Genomic DNA, 20,658 nt, shown 5'->3' with positions numbered 1-20,658 from the left:
TTATTCTTTTTTCGTATACATTTTGGCACGTAACTTGTCCCGCACTGCTTGTCGTAGACCAATGAATAAGGTGTCAAATCATGCGGCTTATTGAGAAGTGTGCTATGATGTTTATAAACAGCATAAATAGCATATCGGCAGCATAAATAAGCATATCAGAACAGCAGTACCACAACATCCTTGGTACAGGGGTTGGGTTTTTGTTTTGGTTGGAAACTAATCTGTATCACTATGGTAATTGTGTAGCCACACCCTAACAACCATTTAAAGCACCCTAGCAACCGTATAGCAACATGAACACGCCATATCTCAACACCAGAACCAGTGGCGGACGCAGACAGTAGATGATGGATGGACCTCTCAAAGTGTGAGTGGGCAGGAATAATTCAATTGGCTTAATTTGAGAGAAAAGAATTGTCGGACCGCTCCCTGCGAGGCACTATAAACTCCTATGACTTTAGCACTGTCAAGTTCTGCAACAGAGAGCGAGGAATTCAAATCAACAGTGCTTTCTTAATCAACTCAAACATTTGGGCCGCAGAGTCCCGAGTCAGATCCACAAACAGCCCTGAGTCTAAAGGGGTGTCCAGGTGTCCAGACAAAAGTGATTTTCACACTTAGTGGGTTATCTTGATTCACGTTTCACATTGCTCATAATTTAACCAGGATTAACAATTAATCGTAGGTATTCGTATGTTACTTCTTGAAACTGTGAAACAAACGCTGAAACTACTGTTTATACCACGCATGTTGTTTCCGTGACTGTCCAAAGCATGTGAATATGAGGCATGCTATTGGTTTTTGGTTTCTAAGCATCTAGTCGTAACAGAAGCCGCCATGTGGAAAAATGAAAACGAAAACAAACCAGGAGAGGATCTAGATCAAACCCAAGTGCTGACAACCGCTATATTACTAAGCGAAATCACAATGTCTGAGTCCTGTATCGACAACCTACCATTGCGAATACAGTACGTTTACTGTATGTGACCTATGTACACGTTACGCAAATATTGCATAACCATGCCACGGCTTGCCAGACTAAAAACTTACCCATGTTTCACTTTGTAATATGGCTGATTTCTCACAATTCCATATCCTCTTTAAAACGATGGTTCAACTTTGCTATCTGCCTGAATATGTATTATGTACTAGCATCTGACATATAGGTTACAAGCTGTTTTATTGACTTCTTCCCGCAGCGGATTGGGCGATTAGGATACATTTCAGTAAGTTGTACTGTATCTTTCAAAATACCGTCTGATGTTCATTCATGTTTATTTGGTCCTGTAACAAGTAGTAAAAGAGGACGAGATGATCGGTTCACATTCCACTTGAACTGAGACGCTACAGCGATCTGTCACAACACATTAAAACAGCGCAAAAACCACATTCATTATTTGTATTTCATAATAAAATTGAGATCATTTGAAAGCTGAGAGTTCCTTTCATTTCAAAAGTCTTTTTGTCGTGTGTTGTCAGTGTTCTCTATGCTCCGCAATGTATTTTTTTTCACTGCGTGAGAAAATATATGTTTGGCTTGAGAAAATGAGTCACGCTGAATGCGTGGGAATTGGCAGCCCTATGTAATATTAGGATAGAGTGCTAATTCATGACAAAATAAATCACATTTAAAATAATGTTAATCGTTAAGAAAATTTTATTATTAAAAAATAATGTATTTCCATGGATCTGACAGGGTAGGCAAGCTGTCAATCTGTCATAGCGCCGCCCCTGATCAGAATATTGCACAGACTTGAGAGCTAGCTTTCTAGCAATCACGTAAAAGACCAGAGTAACTGCCTAGTGCCGGGTTTTGCCATGGCAAGCACCACTCACATTTTCTTCAGAAAATGTACATTTTAAATGTCCCCTAAGACCCTCTAAGAAGTCAGATACTATATTGTTTATGTAATAAATTCGAAACTAATGCAAAATAGACCCCACTGTCCATAATTAACAGTTCATGATTGTGAGCTCATGAATATAGGCAGAAAATTGTGAGAACAAACACACCCTTTGAGTTTGCTAGTATGTATTTGTGTTCTTTAAGATATAGATAAATAGATTACTAAAGGGGAGAAAGCCATTTTGGCTACACTGACACCCCAGGCTCTGGTGGAGGCAGCTTCACTCTGTCTTTTTCTTGTGCTATTGTGGTTTAGGGTGGCAGTAAAGGGGCGCAGTCCGCCTACTGACCAGCCCAGAGGGGCAGGGTGTCAGTGTGGAGAGGTTTTAGGGTGTGGTTCATTCCTCTGATGGTAAGGAACCCCGTTTAAGTCTATTTCTGAGCAGAAATATCGTGGTTATGATTGTTTAAAGAATGAGGGAAGACAGTTTTATCATTCAAGCACAGACAGAGAGTGAGAGAACCGGGTGGAGCTGAGCAGAGACACTGAAAATAGAGCAGTGCCAATTATGGTCAGTTTAAGTGGAGATCTGATATTCAGGCATAGACTCTGATGCTCGCTGTTTTTTTTAGGAGGGGTTGTAGGTTTTTCCAGCCTACATCAGGGGTCAGGTTTAATTATGGTATGAATGTGTATCTGTACTCACAGCGATGGCATATCTGGTGATGTTACGTTTCTCACATTCAGCCAGAGCCTCAGGAAGGTCTTCCCCGTCATGGGACTCTCCATCTGTCACGACTATCATCACTTTAGTGGCCCCTTCCCTTGCTCCTCTGTCTGGACTGAAGGCCTCGGTGCTAGACGTGAGTGAGAAAGAGATAGGACAGTTAAACACAAGCATTTGGGTCAGTAACATTTTTTTAAAGAAATGTCAGCAATGATCAAAACAGTAAACATAAAATTGATGAAACGTTAAACAAAATTCAATTATTTCAAATAAACGCTGCTTTCTTTAACTTTCTATTTATCAAAGAATTCTGGAAAAAAAACAAAAAATTAAGCAGCACAACTTTTTATCACCAATAATAATAAGAAATGTTTCTTGAGCAGAAAATCAGCATATTAGAATGATTTCTGAAGGATCATGTGACACTAAAGACTGGAGTAATCATACTGAAAATTCAGCTTTGCCAATACAGGAATAAATAACAATTCAGCTAGAGTTATGTACAGTGGCCCCAAAAGTGTTGCTTGAATAGTTAGTTTGAAATAAATGTAGTATGGCTTAATATTTTGTTATACAGTATAACAAAATATACATTTTAAGTGCAGCTTAAAGGGCACCTATTATGCAAAATTCACTTTTACATGGTGTTTGAACATAAATGTGTGTTGGCAGTGTGTGTACACAACCACCCTATAATGATAAAAATCCACCAAGTGCTTTTTTTAAAATCCCCATAAATCATAAGCACTGTCTCAGAACGAGCTGTTCTCAGATTCGGGGCAATGTGACGTCACTTTGCACAGGCCCCTCCCACGACTGTTGATTGACACTGCAGTTTGAGCATAGACCCGCCCTGAGTGAGCTGGACACAGTCCGCCATTGTTTCCACGCTGGAGCAACTGTAGACAAGAATGTCTCCTAAGTGATTGAGGTGTTTTGTTGTTGGATGTAAGAATGAACTTAGCAGTCTTAATTTACTCTCGTTGTTACTCGAGGATGGATCTGTACTGTTCGTGATCCAGCTTACAGTCTCCGGAGCGACAGGCCTAACGTTACTGATCACGGCAAAAATGAAAGTGAGAGCGCGCACTTTATGACAGCTCTTCCAGTCGTGGATATACAGTTTACCAGTTGATTTAGCACCCACTTAAAAGGTGTGTATATAATTGTTTACTGTTAGTTGTAACGAGTGTTTTGTGTATTTCGCTGTGTATGTTCCATGATAATGAAAGGGAGAGAGAGAGAGAGTTTATGGATGAGACTTTAATGCGCACTTATATACTGTGTTTATTCGGCTCTAACAGTGATTTTCTGGAGTAAAACTAAGGCTTCATCTTTGTGTGAGGTACAATAAACTTAATTGAACTCATCAGTATATTTTGGTCATCATTCGGACGGGGTCTGCTACAGCAGGCTTGTATTAATAGTGGATAAAAGCAGATGACAAATAACCGTAATTAAACTAAACTGTTTCCTAATTCCTGTTCTATCTCCATACAGCATATTTTCTCTGGCTCTGTGGGCATTATTGTCCGACTCCGAGTCGAAATGAACTAGTGGGAGTTTCTGTTTTGATATTATCAGATGAGAATGTCCTGGCTCTTAGCGCAAGCTCGTGAGGCTCCGCCCCCTGGGCCGGCAGCAGCAGTTAATTTGCATTTAAAGGGATACACACTAAACCGGTGCGTTTTTCTGAGCCCCAAAAAATGACAATTGAAACATGCTGTAAAAAATTATCTGTTGGGTATTTTGAGCTAAAACTTAACATACACACTCTGGGGACATCAGAAACTTATTTTACATCTTGTGAAAAGGGGCATAATAGGTGCCCTTTAAGTTTCCAAATACTTTTTAGGGGCCCCTGTATAATTCCTTCAATTTGAAGATGTATATCTATCTGAAAACTGTCCATATTTCTTATTAAAATTCACACAAACACAAACTAACATGCAGCATTTATAACATGCAGGTTTCTGTGCTGCTTGTGTGAGGGTGACCAGCATTTTTCAAGATGTAAGTTTCGTGGCACAGCCAGCGTTAGTCAACTTAGTGATTTTCAGGCGGTCGTCCAGACTCTAGCTAAATATAACTATGTGGCTACCCGCAAGAGTGCAGAGTTTAAAAACAACCAGCAGCCTTCCGCCTAATTACATCCAGTGGAGGAGGAGAGGAGAGGAGAGGAGAGGAGAGGAGAGGAGAGGAGAGGAGAGGAGAGGAGAGGAGAGGAGAGGAGAGGAGAGGAGAGGAGAGGAGAGGAGAGGAGAGGAGAGGAGAGGAGAGGAGAGGAGAGGAGTGGTAGATGTAATAAAGAAGGAAACAAGAGTGAAAACAAATATTTTTGAAAATATCATCTGTGAATGACATGGTATCAAAATCATGCGAAAAATGGTTCTCTGATTTTCCACACAAAGAGACAAAAGGAGATCTGACAAAAGAGCAAGGGACTGTTTTGATGTGGTATGTGAAAAATAGAGGGCAGGTTTTAATGGTGGAGAAAAATGTTTGTTTCATGACGATATTTATACACAAGTTGTTGTGAGGGACAGACATCTTGAAACAAGTCTCGATTATTAGAAAAATTTGTTACACAGATGTTTCAGACTGGGATTTTATGAGTTATGAATGCAGATTTAGAAAGGGATTTAGAAAGAAAGCAAGCAATAAAATGTGCGCTCAATTGTATTGAATGTGTACTCAATCAATGAAATTAAATGAAAGTATTGTGTTATTGTAGTGTGTTATTCAATATAACATTTAAAGTTCATTTATTTTAAATGTACTAAATTGCCACTTCATTATTACAAAAATATTTAAATACATGACGTACAGGTTTCAATAGAAATTACATTAAAGTAGATTTTAGCTTACCATAAATGCTTGTCAGTAACATTCAATTTTCAGTACACTTTAACAATATTTCAAAGACAATAATTATGAATTTAAATAATAATAATAATACGTACTTAAATCCTGCTTAAGTAGGTTAAAAACTGTTCAACTAATTGCATTTAATGCAAATTTAAACTGTCATACATTTTCATTTTCAAAGAAAGAAAGAAAGAAAGTTGCAGGGAAAGTGATTTGAGCAAATAAGTCTGTTAATTGCCGAGGCTGGTGTTATTTAAAGGCTGCTGTGCTTTTATTGAGTGCTACATCTGGACTTATGTGGTTTTTAACTCACACTCTCTTTCATTTTACTGTGTGTTTGAATTAATTACTATATTTGAATTCTCTCACGTTCATGTGTGTGTGTGTGTGTGTGTATGTCTGAACATGGTTATGTGTGTTTGAACAGCTGCACGGGCGAAGGCAAAGTCTACTGGATGGTGACCACACCTGCGGCTCTGCTGAGCCAGCTCTCTCCTCTCTCTGCATCAGCAAACCTGAATGTTATCACAACCTCCCTCACCTCACCCAACTACTGCTATCACTTCAACTCCCCTTCCCTTGTGTCCCTTCTAGAGAATGGAAAGTCTTAAATGAGTATTTAATTGTGTAGAAACAAAGACACACACCACAAACACATAAACAATCCCCCACACAGTAAAAGAGCTGAAGGACCTGCTATAAATAAAAAAAAGTCTATGAAACCCTTCAACTTCTGTGGAGAATACAAAATGAAGGATTGTGTTCAGCACTGACAGAGATGTTTGACTAGAACATTTCCTGATTTTTTTTTAATTCAGTTTCATTGCTAACCACACACTGTAAGCCATTTAAACTGAGTGTTTGATTTACTAAAAAGAAACGGCTCACAAAAGTAATTTGTTTGAGAAATGCTTCAGAAATAAAATAGATAAAATGTTGTTTTATTGTTTTAAATATAATTGCTTATTGTTATTATTATTATTGTTATTATTATTATTATTGCTGTTGCTGTAGTAGTCGTGTACTGTAGACCCCGACGTTGTGCTTGAATAGTGTTTTTGTCCTACATTACTGTAAAATATGATTTAAGACATTCATACATTTTAACTGTAGCTTAAGTACAAATATACACTGTAAAAAATTATATGATCAATAAGTTATGACATGTTTTTACATTGCTTTAACTCATCAAAATAGGTTAAGCAATTTTTACTTTTTAAAAATAAATTATACAAGATTTATCTTTAATGTAATTTAGGTTGAAGTTGATTATACTTAAAATTTTAAGGCAGCAACTTTTTTTTACAGTGTTCTATTTGGAACAACTGTATAAGAGCCATTCGTTTCGGAAATCAAAATATACTGTTCAACCTGTGTTTTTGATTCATTACATTTACATTTATGCATTTGGCAGACGCTTTCATCCAAACCGACTTACATTGCATTTCAAGGTACACATTTACATTCTTATCAGTGGTCATGCTTTTTATTTTCGATTCACTAAAAAGAACCATCTAATAAGAGTGATTCATTCAGGAATCAGACTACACTGGTCTCACTGTTCATTTTTGATTCACTAAAAAGAACAGTATCAAAACAGAGATTCTTTCAGGAATCAGACTACACTGGTCACGCTGTTCGTTTTCAATTCACTAAAAAGAACAAACTCATAAGAGTGGTTTGTTCCCGAATCAGACTACAAACTACAGGTGGTGCAGTATGTTTCGCGTTGTAGATTTAGAAGTGGTGTTGCATTTGGTTCCTCTATTTATTTTCTCTTTCGAAAAAGCAAGTTATATTATGTTTTCAATTAAATGGTCCTATTAAAATGCATAGCTTGACTAGATTTTTCAAATCTCATTTTCAGACAGTAGTGTTTCTCTCCAGCAGTCACTGAAAAATTTGAGGCGAGTTTCATTTTGTGAGCTTTTGCTTTTGTGGTCAACAAGTGCCAGCTATGGTTAGTGTTATGCATGTGTGTGCTGGAGGGATTCGCCATTGGGATGCCAATAAAGAAGAATGACAGAAGCAGAAATGACAGGAATGGAAGGAGTGTGAATGGGACACAGAGAATGAATATGAGCCTCTTTAAACAAATCTTTGCTCATGCGTGCAAGTCTCCGGGGAAAGAATGGAATTACAGTTTTGAGGAGGCACCTTCAAAAGCATCAACATAAAAACAAAGGCACTATTGACCAGACAGACTCAACTATGCTACACCCGTTACATTATCTCTAGATGTGGTGGGGATCAGGGAAAGGGCAGAATGTACATAAAGCGATACCTTTCAAAAAGGAGTGAGAGAGAGACAGAGAGAGAGAGAGAGGGCTGTGCTACATTTGTTTTTAATGAGCAGTGGGTCGCCATACCAGGCCATTTGGATGGCGTACGCAGTGCGGGTCTCCCGTCCCTCCTGACGACTGATGTTCTTGGCGGCTTCAACCACATCCGGTGTTGTCTGATAGTCCCTGAGAGACCACTCATGTACTGAGATCTCCCCGTACTGCAGGACACCAACCTACACACCATAGTCACAAACAGTGAAAGTTAAAGTTGATAAGTATAATTTCTGATGTTAACATTTTTCCCCATCTCAGTTAATATGCTTAAACATGGACTGTTTCTGTGTTTGTCTGAATATCCTGACCAGCTTGACACAGTAACATTGTTTCAACCAATAGTGGGAGTCTGTGGGCGGGGCTATCTATTTGTCTGATCAGGGAAACGCCTGGAAAATGCTTGGTACTGTAGACTTATATAGCTGTAAATCTGCTTTGAAATACTCAGAAAAAGGTACCCTTTTAAAATGTACACCTTTGTACCTAAAGCATGCATATTAGTATCTCAAATGTACATTTTAGAAACTTTTTAAAGGGTACCGTTCCAGTGACAGCTGGACAGCTAGAGCGAATGATATTTTTAAAAGTACTATACCAATACATTTGAGTTATATCAAAGACCTTATGTAGCCCCACCCCTTTTCAGCGCTGCGCTCGTTGTCTTTTGACTTCCGGTCTGTATTTTCACAGCGATCTTGCGTATTTATGAATGAACGGCTCGTTTTAAAATCTTCCCGGTCTACTGACATTTGTTAAGACATCTGCTTTAAACATTACAATCCTCATGATAACTTTCGTTAACTTTATAATAAGTAAATCCACTTCAAAAGCTAATTACTCCTGGACAGCAATGCCATAGAAATATACAGAGCGAAGTTCAAAGACAATATTCTAAAGATGGCGGCGCCCTCGTTTCTCTGGCGCATAAGGTCTATAGAATAACACAAGACTCGTCACTCGTGTTGTTTTGAATGTGGAAAAGTGCAACGATCAATATGGCGGAATAAGCCCCGCCTTCTAAATAAGAGCCAATCGCCGATTGGTAAAGTAATTGCGTCACTGCAGCTGCCGTTAGAAACAGTCAGACAGGCGCTTCCACTGCGCATGTCATGGTTCGAGCGTGTAAAAACACAATTTATGAGACAGTTGTTGTCAAATTTCATTGGTTATTTCAAATATGGAATTTAATCGTAAGCTTGGCGAACAGTTTTGGAGAATTTGATGTTTCCCCATTTAAAGAGATAGGAGCTGCACTTGCATGCCCGAGAAGCGTTTCAAAGATGGCTACTGAGAGAAATGACTAGTCTTAAATGACTTTGGTTATATTCTAAACTGTTTCTATTTTAATATTTTAAAATGTAATTTATTGCTGTGATGGTAAAGTTGAATTTGAGTCTTCAGTGTCACATGATCCTTCAGAAATCATTTTAATATGCTGATTTGCTGCTCAATAAATATTCCTTATTATTATCAATGTTGAAAACAGTTGTGTAATATTTTTGTGGAAACCGTGAAATATTTTTTTCAGGTTTCTCTGATGAATAAAATCTTCAAAAGAACAGCATTTATTTGAAATAGAAACCTTTTGTAATGTTATAAATGTCTTTACTGTCATACTGTCATTTACTGAATAAAAAAATCTTATTGACCCCAAACATTCGAACAGCAGTGTATTTATCTGCCTTTATATTTTAGGAAGATCATCAATATGGGCTCCCTGCTATTAAAAAGTAAAAAAAAAAAATATATATATTTTTAAAAAAGACTAGCAGATGTTTGAGGTAATTTGCTGTAAGTAACACAGCAGCAGTAATTTGCGCAGGGTGGATAACTCTAGAATGAGATGTAGATGAGCATCTCCACTATGCACTCCACCCCACCAACATGAAGGCCCAAATCTGCCGGAGCAAGATATGCGCCACAAACCAGAGGAATTTCCTTTTACCTCGTGTTGCCCCCAGCCTGCCTACCACCTTAAATATCTCACATAAAAAAAATATGAAAGCTAGGAACATAGTTACTCACATTTATCTATCCGTCTCTCTCTCAATCCATCCAACTACAGTATTCATGCATCCATCAGTCCATCTTCTCTTTATTACTTTCTGGTTTCACACACTGCCACTAGTACACATTCATACGTCTAATTTTGTCCCTTCGGTCTTTCTCCTCTAGAAACCACAACTTCTGTCTATTCACATTAACATTGTCATCTATTTTCCCCTTTTTCTGTTTGGGATCAGTTCTCTATGCAGACTGGCTTGCGGTTCTATTACTCACAGTCGCTCATATCCCGGATAAATGCATCAAAGCTAGATCTGTGTTAGAGCTGCCGTTGACAGGATTTAAGGTTAAAAGTCAGTTCTACACATCTGTCAAAACCTCAGCCAGGTCTCTGTTACCTAAAAGCACATCGTTTGAAAGTAGAGGTTTTGTTAACTCTCTTTGCTCTATGCTTATGCATATCATGTTCTGACCAATGAATTGCAATGATTTTTCCAGTCATTTGTAAAGACTGTGAAATGAAGATTTTTAATTACAGATTTATTTATTTTTTACAGAAGATGTTACTAACTGTCAAATATTTTCTAGGCCTGGAAAATATGCATTTAAAATTCCCTGCTATTTACATAGGAGCCTTTCTTTTGACTACATATTCTTGAAATAAAAAAATATATAAAAAAAATTTGATTGCAGAATGAGTTACTCAATCAAAACTGATGTTAACTCAAGCTCAGATCTTCTTCTGACCTTGATTAAATTAAAGGCCCTGTTTACACCAGGTATTAAGATGCGTTTTGGTCGATCTGATCACAAGTAGACAAGGGAGACACATTCCCGTTTACACCTGGTGTTTTAATCCGTCTCTTTTGTCCACTTTCAACCACTTCTGCCCAGATTTCTTCTAGGGGGAGGATCTATAGAGGGTAAATGTATGTTTTCTTTTCAGATCATTTAATCTAATGGACAAAATAAGCTTGCGCAATTTACATATTAACGATACCAGAGCAGCTTTCGTTTCTGCTCTGACAGCCGCAAGACTACACCGAATGCCGTGAGTGTGTGTTAGAAATCAGGAATGATGAGAAAACATTGTGCTTGGTACCGTCTGGCTAGCGCTCTTCCCGTAATGTTATGCTTTAGGTCAGTAGGCAGCCTTTTGCAGCTGTTCGAACACATTTGACCACATGAGCGTTTACACTACGAAAGCTATATGGTCAAATGTGTATTTCGACTACCTTTGCAAGTGGTCAAAAGTGGCCAAGCTCAAAACGTTTAAGACCCCATTTACACCTGTATTTAGCGTCGTCCACTTGTGATCTGATTGACCGAAACGCATATTAAACATTAAACAATGGGGTGGTGTGGCGCAATGGATAAGACACATGCCTTTGGTGTGAGAGACCCGGGTTCGAATCCACTGTGAGACACCAATGTGTCCCTGAGCAAGACACTTAACCCCTAGTTGCTCCAGAGGCGTGCGACCTCTAACATATATAGCAATTGTAAGTCGCTTTGGATAAAAAGCGTCAGCTAAATGAATAAATGTAAATGTAAATGTAAACAGGGCCAAAAAGAGGAACCATTGTGCAAGTCAAATCTAGAAAGAACATATTTTAAGCCATTTTCATCACAAAAAAATCCCTCAAAACACACACAAAAATAGTAAATAAACAGGAACTCCATCATTTGTTAAAAAAAAAAACATACCTGCATTTGCTCAGGGCTTATGTGGAATTTGCTGAGAATGTTGCTAAGGAAGTTCTGCACCTCAGACCAGGGATAGATACTATTAGAACCATCTAAAACAATCACTATGTCCATGTAAGTGGTGCATCCTGTTAAAAATACACACACAAAAAAAGATCAGTTAAATATGGTTGTTTCATTAAATCAAACAGGTCAGATGGATAGAGGATGTTTATCTCACTCTGGGCAGTGGGTGCAATGATGTCCTTGGGCTTCATGTCGTTGGTGACAGACGCACAGATTCCTGTGCTGAACAGGGATGTACCACATTCCTGGGACCACAGTGGAGCGCAGGCCTAAAAGAACACAGAAAAAAGTTTCTTTAAACAAGTCATCCAACATCTGTAGTACCACCTTTATACTAAATATTAAACACTCGAGGTACACTGTAGACTTATTATGCACAATAGCTCACAGAACATGTTGATATATGCACAAATGAGGGATTTTGTTAGTATTGCACATTCAATATTCTGTGTAAAAGTCTGATATCTGGGCCTTTTTCTGACAAATGTCCTCTGTTAAAATGGAGGGAAGAGCGGTGTGCTGGTCAGACCAATAAAATCTACTGAAGTGAAGTGAAGTGAACCAGGGAAAGTAGGAGAGAGAAACAGAAGTAAGGAGAGAAGCAAAGCAGAAAGGACAGCCTTGATGAGCATAAGATACTGTCTCAAATCAATGAATCTTTTTCAAAATACTTTCACATATTATTATTATAATATAATATAGAGCTATAAAATGGATGTGGATTTCAGATCATTTTTAAGTGTAAGTTTGTGGAATCATTTGATGAAAAATATTTAAGTTCATATTCAAATTATTTAGATCGGACCAGAGTTCAGGTATTGTTGAGAGCCCTTTTGAAACTTTGGTTCTTTATTTGAGTCTGAATCTGGAGAAACATCTAAAAAGCAGAAGACTTAAGCAGCATTTGCTCTTCAATTCATTTCACTGCTGCCTATGAGAATTTGTAAATGTTCTTCCCTTTGGGAAATAATCACTAAATTGGGTTAGACAGAGAGAAATAATGAGACTGAGAAGAGAGGTAACAATATGAACAGAGAATTGCTGATAAATGTCGGTTATTGTCATAAATGCTTTAACAGAGTTGGCGGCTGCTCCTGCAATGAAGCAATTTAAAACGTACTTGGTGGGAATTGGGGGGAGAAGGGCAAAAAAACACATAAAAATAGTACATCTTCAAAGCGTACCATTTATGTGCCTGAAAAACCATTGTGAGGATTGGTGAGGGAAAGAATGGAGAGAAAGAAAACATACCAAAAGTTGAAAGAGGGAGAATGAGAATAAAGAAAGACGTGTTTGGAAGAAGTGGTTAAGGGGGGGTAAAGGTTCTGCAATTCCCCACCCTGTTATTATGAAAGCCTGTAACAGAGGGATGGGAGGATGGGAGGATGGAGAAAGGGAAAGGAAAAAGGATAGAATGAGTGTGAGAGACAGAATTGAAGTGGCACTGAGGGTGAGAGGTGCTATGGCTTTTCCCCGGCCTGTCATTACAAAGGGCTTGAGTCACATTCTTATCCTGTTATAGCACTGACCAAAGGAACAAACACAGCCTCACAAATCCTCAGTCAGGTACATTCAAATAGATGATTTGGTTAGTGATATTTGAATGTGCAATGTGGGGGCTCATTACATCCACACTGTGAGTGCTAGTTTTAGTTGGCATACACCATGGTGAACTATGTGTGACTCCATCCCAAAAGCTGTGCTCACTTGCTCTCTGTTTAACCCCTCTGTCACACAAACACACACACGCAAAAACATATTTTTGTTTTAACACACATACCCAGACTTTCCCCGCCAAAACATTTGCTCGCTCTCATAAAAAGTCTGACTACTGGCGAAAGCCACCCAGCAATTCCACCAAAGCCACAGCGGAGCGGCTCCAGAACTGGACTGATCTGGTTCACTGCGTTCTGCCCCACACAAAAAGCTTTGTGTATGTGGAAGTGTGTGTGTGGGTAAAAGAATGTTAGAGGCTGAAACCATAAATATATTAAGAACTAGCTGTTCTGGTTGGGTTTTAGGTCAGGTGAGGTTCTAGCTGGTTTTATGAGTTTCTTTATCTATCTATCTATCTATCTATCTATCTATCTATCTATCTATCTATCTATCTATCTATCTATCTATCTAATCCATTTATCCATCCATCCATCCATCCATCCATCCATCGACCCTATAGCTTTTAATTAAATAGTTCACTCAAAAATGAAACCATCATTCTACATTGTTCCAAACCTGCATGACTTTCTTTACTTTATATGCAAATCAGGACTTGGACCTTGGGACTTCCATAAGACTTGTCTACTATATTTCAAGATTTTTTGAGGTCATATGATAGCTTTATAAGAGAAAAATACAATTTGGAAGTCTTGACATCTGACTTCTCGTAAGCACATTGATGGGTTTGTGAATGAATCATTGCTGGATTTTTTTCAATGAAAGTGGTCTGAATGATTCATTTACAAATTGATGTGATTCTCTTGTTCAATTCATTGAAACAATGATCCAACTGCAGTAGTTAAAGGGATAGTTCACCAGAAAAGAAAGAATTCTGTGAGTGTCACTCACACTCATGTCATTCCAAATCTATATGAATTTCGTTTAACTTTGAAAAACATAAATGTAAATATTTGTTATGAAACCTGAGACTTCCATTCACAACAAAACTTTCATGCATCAAAAAGTACAGAAAGAAACATTGAAAAAATCGAATGTGTTCATCATATAAAGCACTAGTGTCTGCAGAAGACTTGGAATAAACTGCTCAATTCATTTGGATTACTTGTACGATGTCTTATTTTGTACTTTTTGTTTAAGTTTTGGTTGCATGGACTTTCAAAGAATGGATGAAAAAATATATAAAATATCTTCATTTGTATCTTCCGAAGATGAATGACATGAGGGTGAGTAAATGATGATAGAATAAAATTTTTTGGGGTGAACTATTCCTTTAATAAATAATGGAGGGGAAGATTATCAGTGAATATTGACATACATTGTTCTGTTTCTCACACAAACCTATCATATGGCTTCAGAAGACCTGAATTATAGCACATAAGTTGAATAGACATGCAATGGAACTGGGCAACTGAGTACATTTAGCTAAATTTCTAATTTTGTACACCACAGAAAAAAAAAAAAAAATCACATGGTTTGGAATGAAACAAGGGCTTGTAAATTATGACTATTTAAGTTTATGAAATTATTACTATTACTATTATTACTATTATGAAATTATTGTCTCTTTAAGAACACCCATTTAGAGACTAAACTGACTCTATAATGTGTCATTTAAATAGTGGCCACTGTTTTGCAGGTGGTCACATGCATAAAGATGGTGGTCATAGCAGATGGTAGTGGCTGAATGAGACAGAGAAGGGGAATTTACAGAAGAACCACTCATTCTACACACCATACCACAAACATGTACACACTCATGCCCACTCACATATATATAAAAACATAAACATGTCTGATTAATCCAAAAATGGCTGTGATGTCAGTGCTCAAACATGAGATGTTTTTTAGACTTTAAATACCGTCTAAAGAGTTTCAAATATAATCTCACCAGGAAGCCATCTGAAGCAGCAGGGGTCAGCGTCATCCCCAAATGAGAGTTTTTAAGATTTCGAGACACGTTCTGAAATGCACTTTCACCTATGTACAGAATAACACAAAAACACGTTGTAAACTAGTACTCCACGCACAACACTGCTATTGAAGTAAATTCTGATAGCCAAAGAGTTAATCCAATACCTAGGTTAACTTTTGAGCAATTGGAATTTATCTCTTCTCCCACAATGCACTTGTAAATATCTCCCTTCCTGTTATTTTGTGGTCCGTCCCATGGAGCACCAACCAGAATTCTGTTCATAAAACCATGAGTCACTCAGAATACAATTACAAAATAACCTTTACCAAGGAGACCTTCAAAGAGCAGCAAAACATTATGCATTCATAAGCTTGTTATATTATAGGTCCTAATCGCCTGATAACATCTTAATATAATGTGAATTAGTACTTTATTTATCATCAAGAACCTCTAAATGTGAGTTAAAAACTAAAAAGTACGAAAAAAGTATACTCACGATTTTTCTCCATTGTCATCGTGCTGTAGCACAGAGAAGCCGAACAGAGCATCTTCAGGCCCACTGAAGATCCGTGGCCTCTTCACATCAATATTAAAACACTCACACAGCCCTAAAAGAGAGAGCGAGATTGAGTCTTACAGGTAGCATATAGTATATTAGGCTATATAGTAGTACATATTATAGACATCTTCACTAAAAGATTATGCATTAGATAAATAGATGGACTACATAGAAAGAAGTACATGACAGATAAGTCTATATATAAGCATATAGATAAGCATATACTTGTACTCAATCTTTTGATTGAGATATACTTAAAAGTTTAATGAAGCTAAGTATACTTGGCTTGTAGTTGTGTTTACTCTTTTGATTGACTAGCCTATTAAATACTTTTTTTCACATAGTTATACATACTGGCTTATAAACTTATATTATTTGAAAACACAGATTTATTAAGAAAACAGATATGTTCGTAATTCTGAGTATCTGAATTTTTGAGCAGGCTAGTCCACTGGTAGTGTAGGAATTTACTTTAAATCTATTCATATGTAAAATAATGCGACTGTCAAACATTAAACAGCATATAAGTTCAAAACTGCCTAACGTTGCCAAATGAAATGTCGACCCAGAAAGGGTTAATGACTGTAAAGCTTTGGGGGTGTTGATGGACTCAATCCACTCCATCTGTGTTTTGATCATCATTCTGAATCCGCTCCAGATGTAGTCTTCGACAAAAATAAGATTTTATGTGTTTTGTTGTTTTTGTTTTTGTTTTTTTATGAAACTTTTTTAATAAAAAAGGATGCATGAAGCTAGGATAAAATGTTTTAAAAATGGTACAGTTAAAGGTATATTTAAAGTATGAAAATGTATCCCTAAATAGTAACATAGTAGTATACTTACAGTAAAGTGCAAAAATAATATATAAATAGGAAACTATAAGTATGATGTTATGAACACTTAAAGAAAACTTACAAGTTTACTTGCAGTATAAAACTATAAATTAGTGCTGGTAGATTAATGAGAGTTTACTTCAAAGTGTACTTTAAAAACTAAAACATTTGACTAGTAAACTATCAGTACACCTACAAGTTCACTTGTAGTATAGTTGCAGTACAAGCAGAAAACTAGTTATGCACTCAAAGTTTACTACCGTTACACTTAAAGCATACTTAAAAGTATACTTTTATACACTAAAAAGTGGGCCAATTTAGTCCCAAGTAGTACTGAAACAGTACACTTGCAAGTATACTTCTAGTACATTGATATTAGTATACTACATAAAGTATACTTAAAATATACTTGAACTTTACTTAAGTATACCTAATAAAATAAAGTTGAATTATACTTATTTTTTGTAAGGGAACCATAGTTTCTTCTAAGATGATGTGGTTATGTTGAAAATTATAAGGGTTTAGACTGCTCTTCCAAGTTCTTCCACTTCGTTTCTTCAAATTTCTACACACAAATTTTGAATAAATTCAAAAATGATCTATGCTGAGGCCAAAATGCAAAGCTACAGAGCCCGGGAAGTCACCTGTGGGAGAAAAAAAAAACAATCCGTGGCGACGGTTTTGCAATCCATCCCCTCAGTTTATAAACCGTACTCACGAATTCTTAAACTGTTCCCTCGGTTTAACAAATCGTGCCCTCGGATTAATAAACCGTACCCACGAGTTCCTAATCCGCACTCTCAGATTTGTAAACCATGCCTTTCGTTTTGCCAATCTGTACCCACAAATTCATAAACCGTGCCCACGCTTTTGCAATCCATTCCCACGGGTTTGTAAACTGTACTCACGGATTTGTGGCCCGCCCTCATTTTAGAAGAAAAGCAAGCGGTATGTTGTTAACGAATCTTATTGCATATTGTTTTATTGTGGATTAAGTGGAATACATCACATTGTCTGCATGCTTAAAGTGATTCTCAATTGTAGCGGGTTATGGGGTGAGGCGAACCTACTGAGTGGGGGCAAAATTAATCAATGAGGCCCTTTTTAAAAATATATATAAGTAATTATATATAAGTTTTATATATAATAATAATATAAGTTTTATATATAGGCCTAATATATTAATATATACAATATTTTTTGTTAATATATCTTCATTACCTATAGATATAATTATACAAAATACAAAACGTAGTAAAAACACATCTAACAGAGAATAAGTTGTTTATTATTTTTTTTTACAACATTATGTGCTTATTTTTTTAATTAACAAAATGTCAATTTTCATCTTTATAAGATACATTACAATCTTCACATGTATAAAGGATTGTCACCTTAAAAACAGTCCTTTGTATATGGTGAGCATCTTAATTGAATCTTTATTTGATCATTTTATTAGTTCATTAATTATGTAAACTCAACTAATTTAATGTAATGAGCTGGATACTAATTAGGCTACTAAGTAATAATGTCAACTAAATGTACTGATTAGAGTTGCCACAGACTAAAGATTTTTCTAGTCGACTACTAGTCATCCATTTAAGCAATTAGTCGACTAATCACACGTTTATATAAATTTCTGCTTAAATACTGGGTGCATGGAGGAATATAGCCTATCCCGTGCTCAAGCGCATGCATATATGCAGAAAGCCTAAAAGTAGGCTAATGATAATAAATGTGTCTGAACAAATAACGAGGCTGCTAACATATCTCCATCTCCGCTGTAAAGGGGATGCGCCTTTAGAGAGAAATGCACCTTTCATACGGATTACATAATCAGAGAGTAGGCTATTTGCTTTCGATTCTAATTTGTTTGAAATCATTTCAATGGTAAACGAACTCGTAGTAGTGCGAATCATCCCGATAGCAAAGCAGGGGGGGACACCGCTGGCAAAACCAGCAATGCAACTTACGACAGTCACATTAAATACAAGTACTCCGTGTTTGAGAAAAACAGAAACTGCATAGTCTGCCTTTAATATGTATATAAAGTATATGCTGTTTTTCAGTTCATTTATGAGACGCGCTCAAGTTCATGGAGACCATGAAAGCACGTCCTGTTTTATTTTATTTTACAAAAGCACATTGTTTTCTTGTTATTGTGAGTTTACACAAAAGTAGTTGCGAATGATGTATTATTCTTTTCTGTATGACCAGAAATTATGGAGTATTTTAAGTTGTTTCCACTGTTGATAGGAAAATGCAAGTGATCTTACCAGCGCCTCCATGTCATGCAGTAAAGCGTGCTCCACAATAATTGTGGAATATGTTGGAATAGACATTTTAATATGGTGAGCGTCAAAATCTTGTGGTTATTTGTGATAATCCTAGCCCTTTATTATTATTGTCTAACCTGTATTATGACTGACATTTGACGAAATGCTTTGTTCCTTTTTTGTAAGTTGTTTTGGATAAATTGCTTCTAAATATGTAGCCTAAATGCCTAAATCATTTTTTAGAAATTTCAGGAAATTATCCATTTTGAAAAATAAAGTTTAAACACAATGCAATGCATCCCGCACCTAAATAGGTGGCCTGGTTGAATCAGGCACAGACTGGGGGAGGGACCACAAATCCGTGAGTACAGTTTACAAACCTGTGGGAACGGATTGCGAAAGCGTGGGCACGGTTTATGAATTTGTGGGTACAGATTGCAAAAACTGAAGGCACAGTTTATAAATCTGAGAGCGCGGATTAGGAACTCGTGGGTACGGTTTATTAATCCATGGGCACGATTTGTTAAACCGAGGGAACGGTTTAAGAATTTGTGAGTACGGTTTATAAACTGAGGGGACGGATTGCAAAACCGTCGCCACAGATTCTTTTTTTCTCCCACAGGTGACTTCCCGGGCTCTGTACAAAGCTTCTAAATATATGTAAAGATAAAGATCAAGAACGACTCATATTGGCATCTCAAGTGTCCTATATGCTGGAGAGTAAAAGCATTAAAGAACAGCTGTAATTGATGAATGAACTGGATGGATGGATAGACAGGCAGGAAAAGGCCCGAGAAAAAGAGTTGGCAAAAGAGAGAAGGAAAGAGAAGGAAGGGCGTCGGTTGCAATAACTACCGAACATAGTGGTTCCCTGTTATGACATACAGACCTGGCTTTTATATGATTCAGAGAGAGGCTGAAGGGAAAGTTCACCCAAGGATTTGTAACTCATGGCAAGTTTAATTCAAAACAACCCGATTGGCCAAAACAGATGTGTGGAACAAAGATGACCAGTCAATCACACTCCCAGCATAATTCCAACAGTAAAACCTATCTGAAGGGATTTTTTCTGTTTTGTGTGATACGGTTTTGACCCACAAGTACACTGAGGTCTCATTCACTATGGGTGAAGTTGTGCTCTGAGTGGATTTCTTAGGATTGTTTACCCAAAAAGCAGAGGGGGAGGCTTTCAGAAAGGGGGCAGGCAGAGAACCAAACCCCACAGACCTCAAATAGGGAGCCTGCATTTCTCTCTTTTAGTCTCTCACTCTCTCTCTCTCTTTCCAGTGGAAGAGAACATGGAGGGGGATCCATATGGATCAAAGATGAAATGGGACACACTCTGTAATTCATTCTTTTTTTCTGCCCAACTGTTCACAAAACTTAACTTGCCTTCCCACAATTCTCTTGTGCTCCTATTTCTCCTTATCCCTGTTTTGCATTTTTTCCTCTGTTGTAGTTATGCTCACAAGTCATTATTCTTTTTCTTTTCTTTAATTCCTTTTTGGATTCTTTTCATTGGGGCATTGGGGGGCCTCAGCAAACCTCCAAAGGGGCCACAGGATATATATATATGTATATGTATATGCAACATACTGAATCAGAATCTTGGATTTCTGCAATAACAAAATGATTATATAAACACTCCCACGAGATGTGGTGTCGATGACTGACACTAGGGGTCGTACTTGGGAGCCCTAATCACCTCTGATACTTTGAGAAAAGGCCAATGAGAATTGGCGAGTGGAATTTGCATGCGCCACTCCACCGGACAAACAGGCATAAAAGGAAGTGGCGTGCATCCACTCATTGAAGTTTGTACTGAGTAGTCGAGACAGTGTCC

General features: G+C 37.3%; 1 protein-coding gene across 1 annotated transcript in view; it reads right to left on the bottom strand.

Moving 5' to 3' along the window:
* Window positions 1–20,658, bottom strand: part of itga10 (integrin, alpha 10) — a 48,789-nt gene that overhangs the window by 22,863 nt on the left and 5,268 nt on the right. The window contains exons 3-9 of the mRNA XM_084435430.1: window positions 15,644–15,755; window positions 15,312–15,421; window positions 15,124–15,212; window positions 11,713–11,827; window positions 11,493–11,620; window positions 7,812–7,960; window positions 2,554–2,704 (exon numbers count right to left, since the gene is read on the bottom strand). Coding sequence (XP_084291556.1) covers window positions 2,554–2,704; window positions 7,812–7,960; window positions 11,493–11,620; window positions 11,713–11,827; window positions 15,124–15,212; window positions 15,312–15,421; window positions 15,644–15,755 — 854 coding nt within the window. The remainder of the gene's footprint in view (window positions 1–2,553; window positions 2,705–7,811; window positions 7,961–11,492; window positions 11,621–11,712; window positions 11,828–15,123; window positions 15,213–15,311; window positions 15,422–15,643; window positions 15,756–20,658) is intronic.

Source organism: Rutilus rutilus (assembly GCF_951802725.1).
Source record: "Rutilus rutilus genome assembly, chromosome: 17".
Lineage (NCBI taxonomy): Eukaryota > Metazoa > Chordata > Actinopteri > Cypriniformes > Leuciscidae > Rutilus > Rutilus rutilus.
Note: the sequence above shows the minus strand (reverse complement) of the source record. Positions and strands in the feature narration are given on the sequence as shown.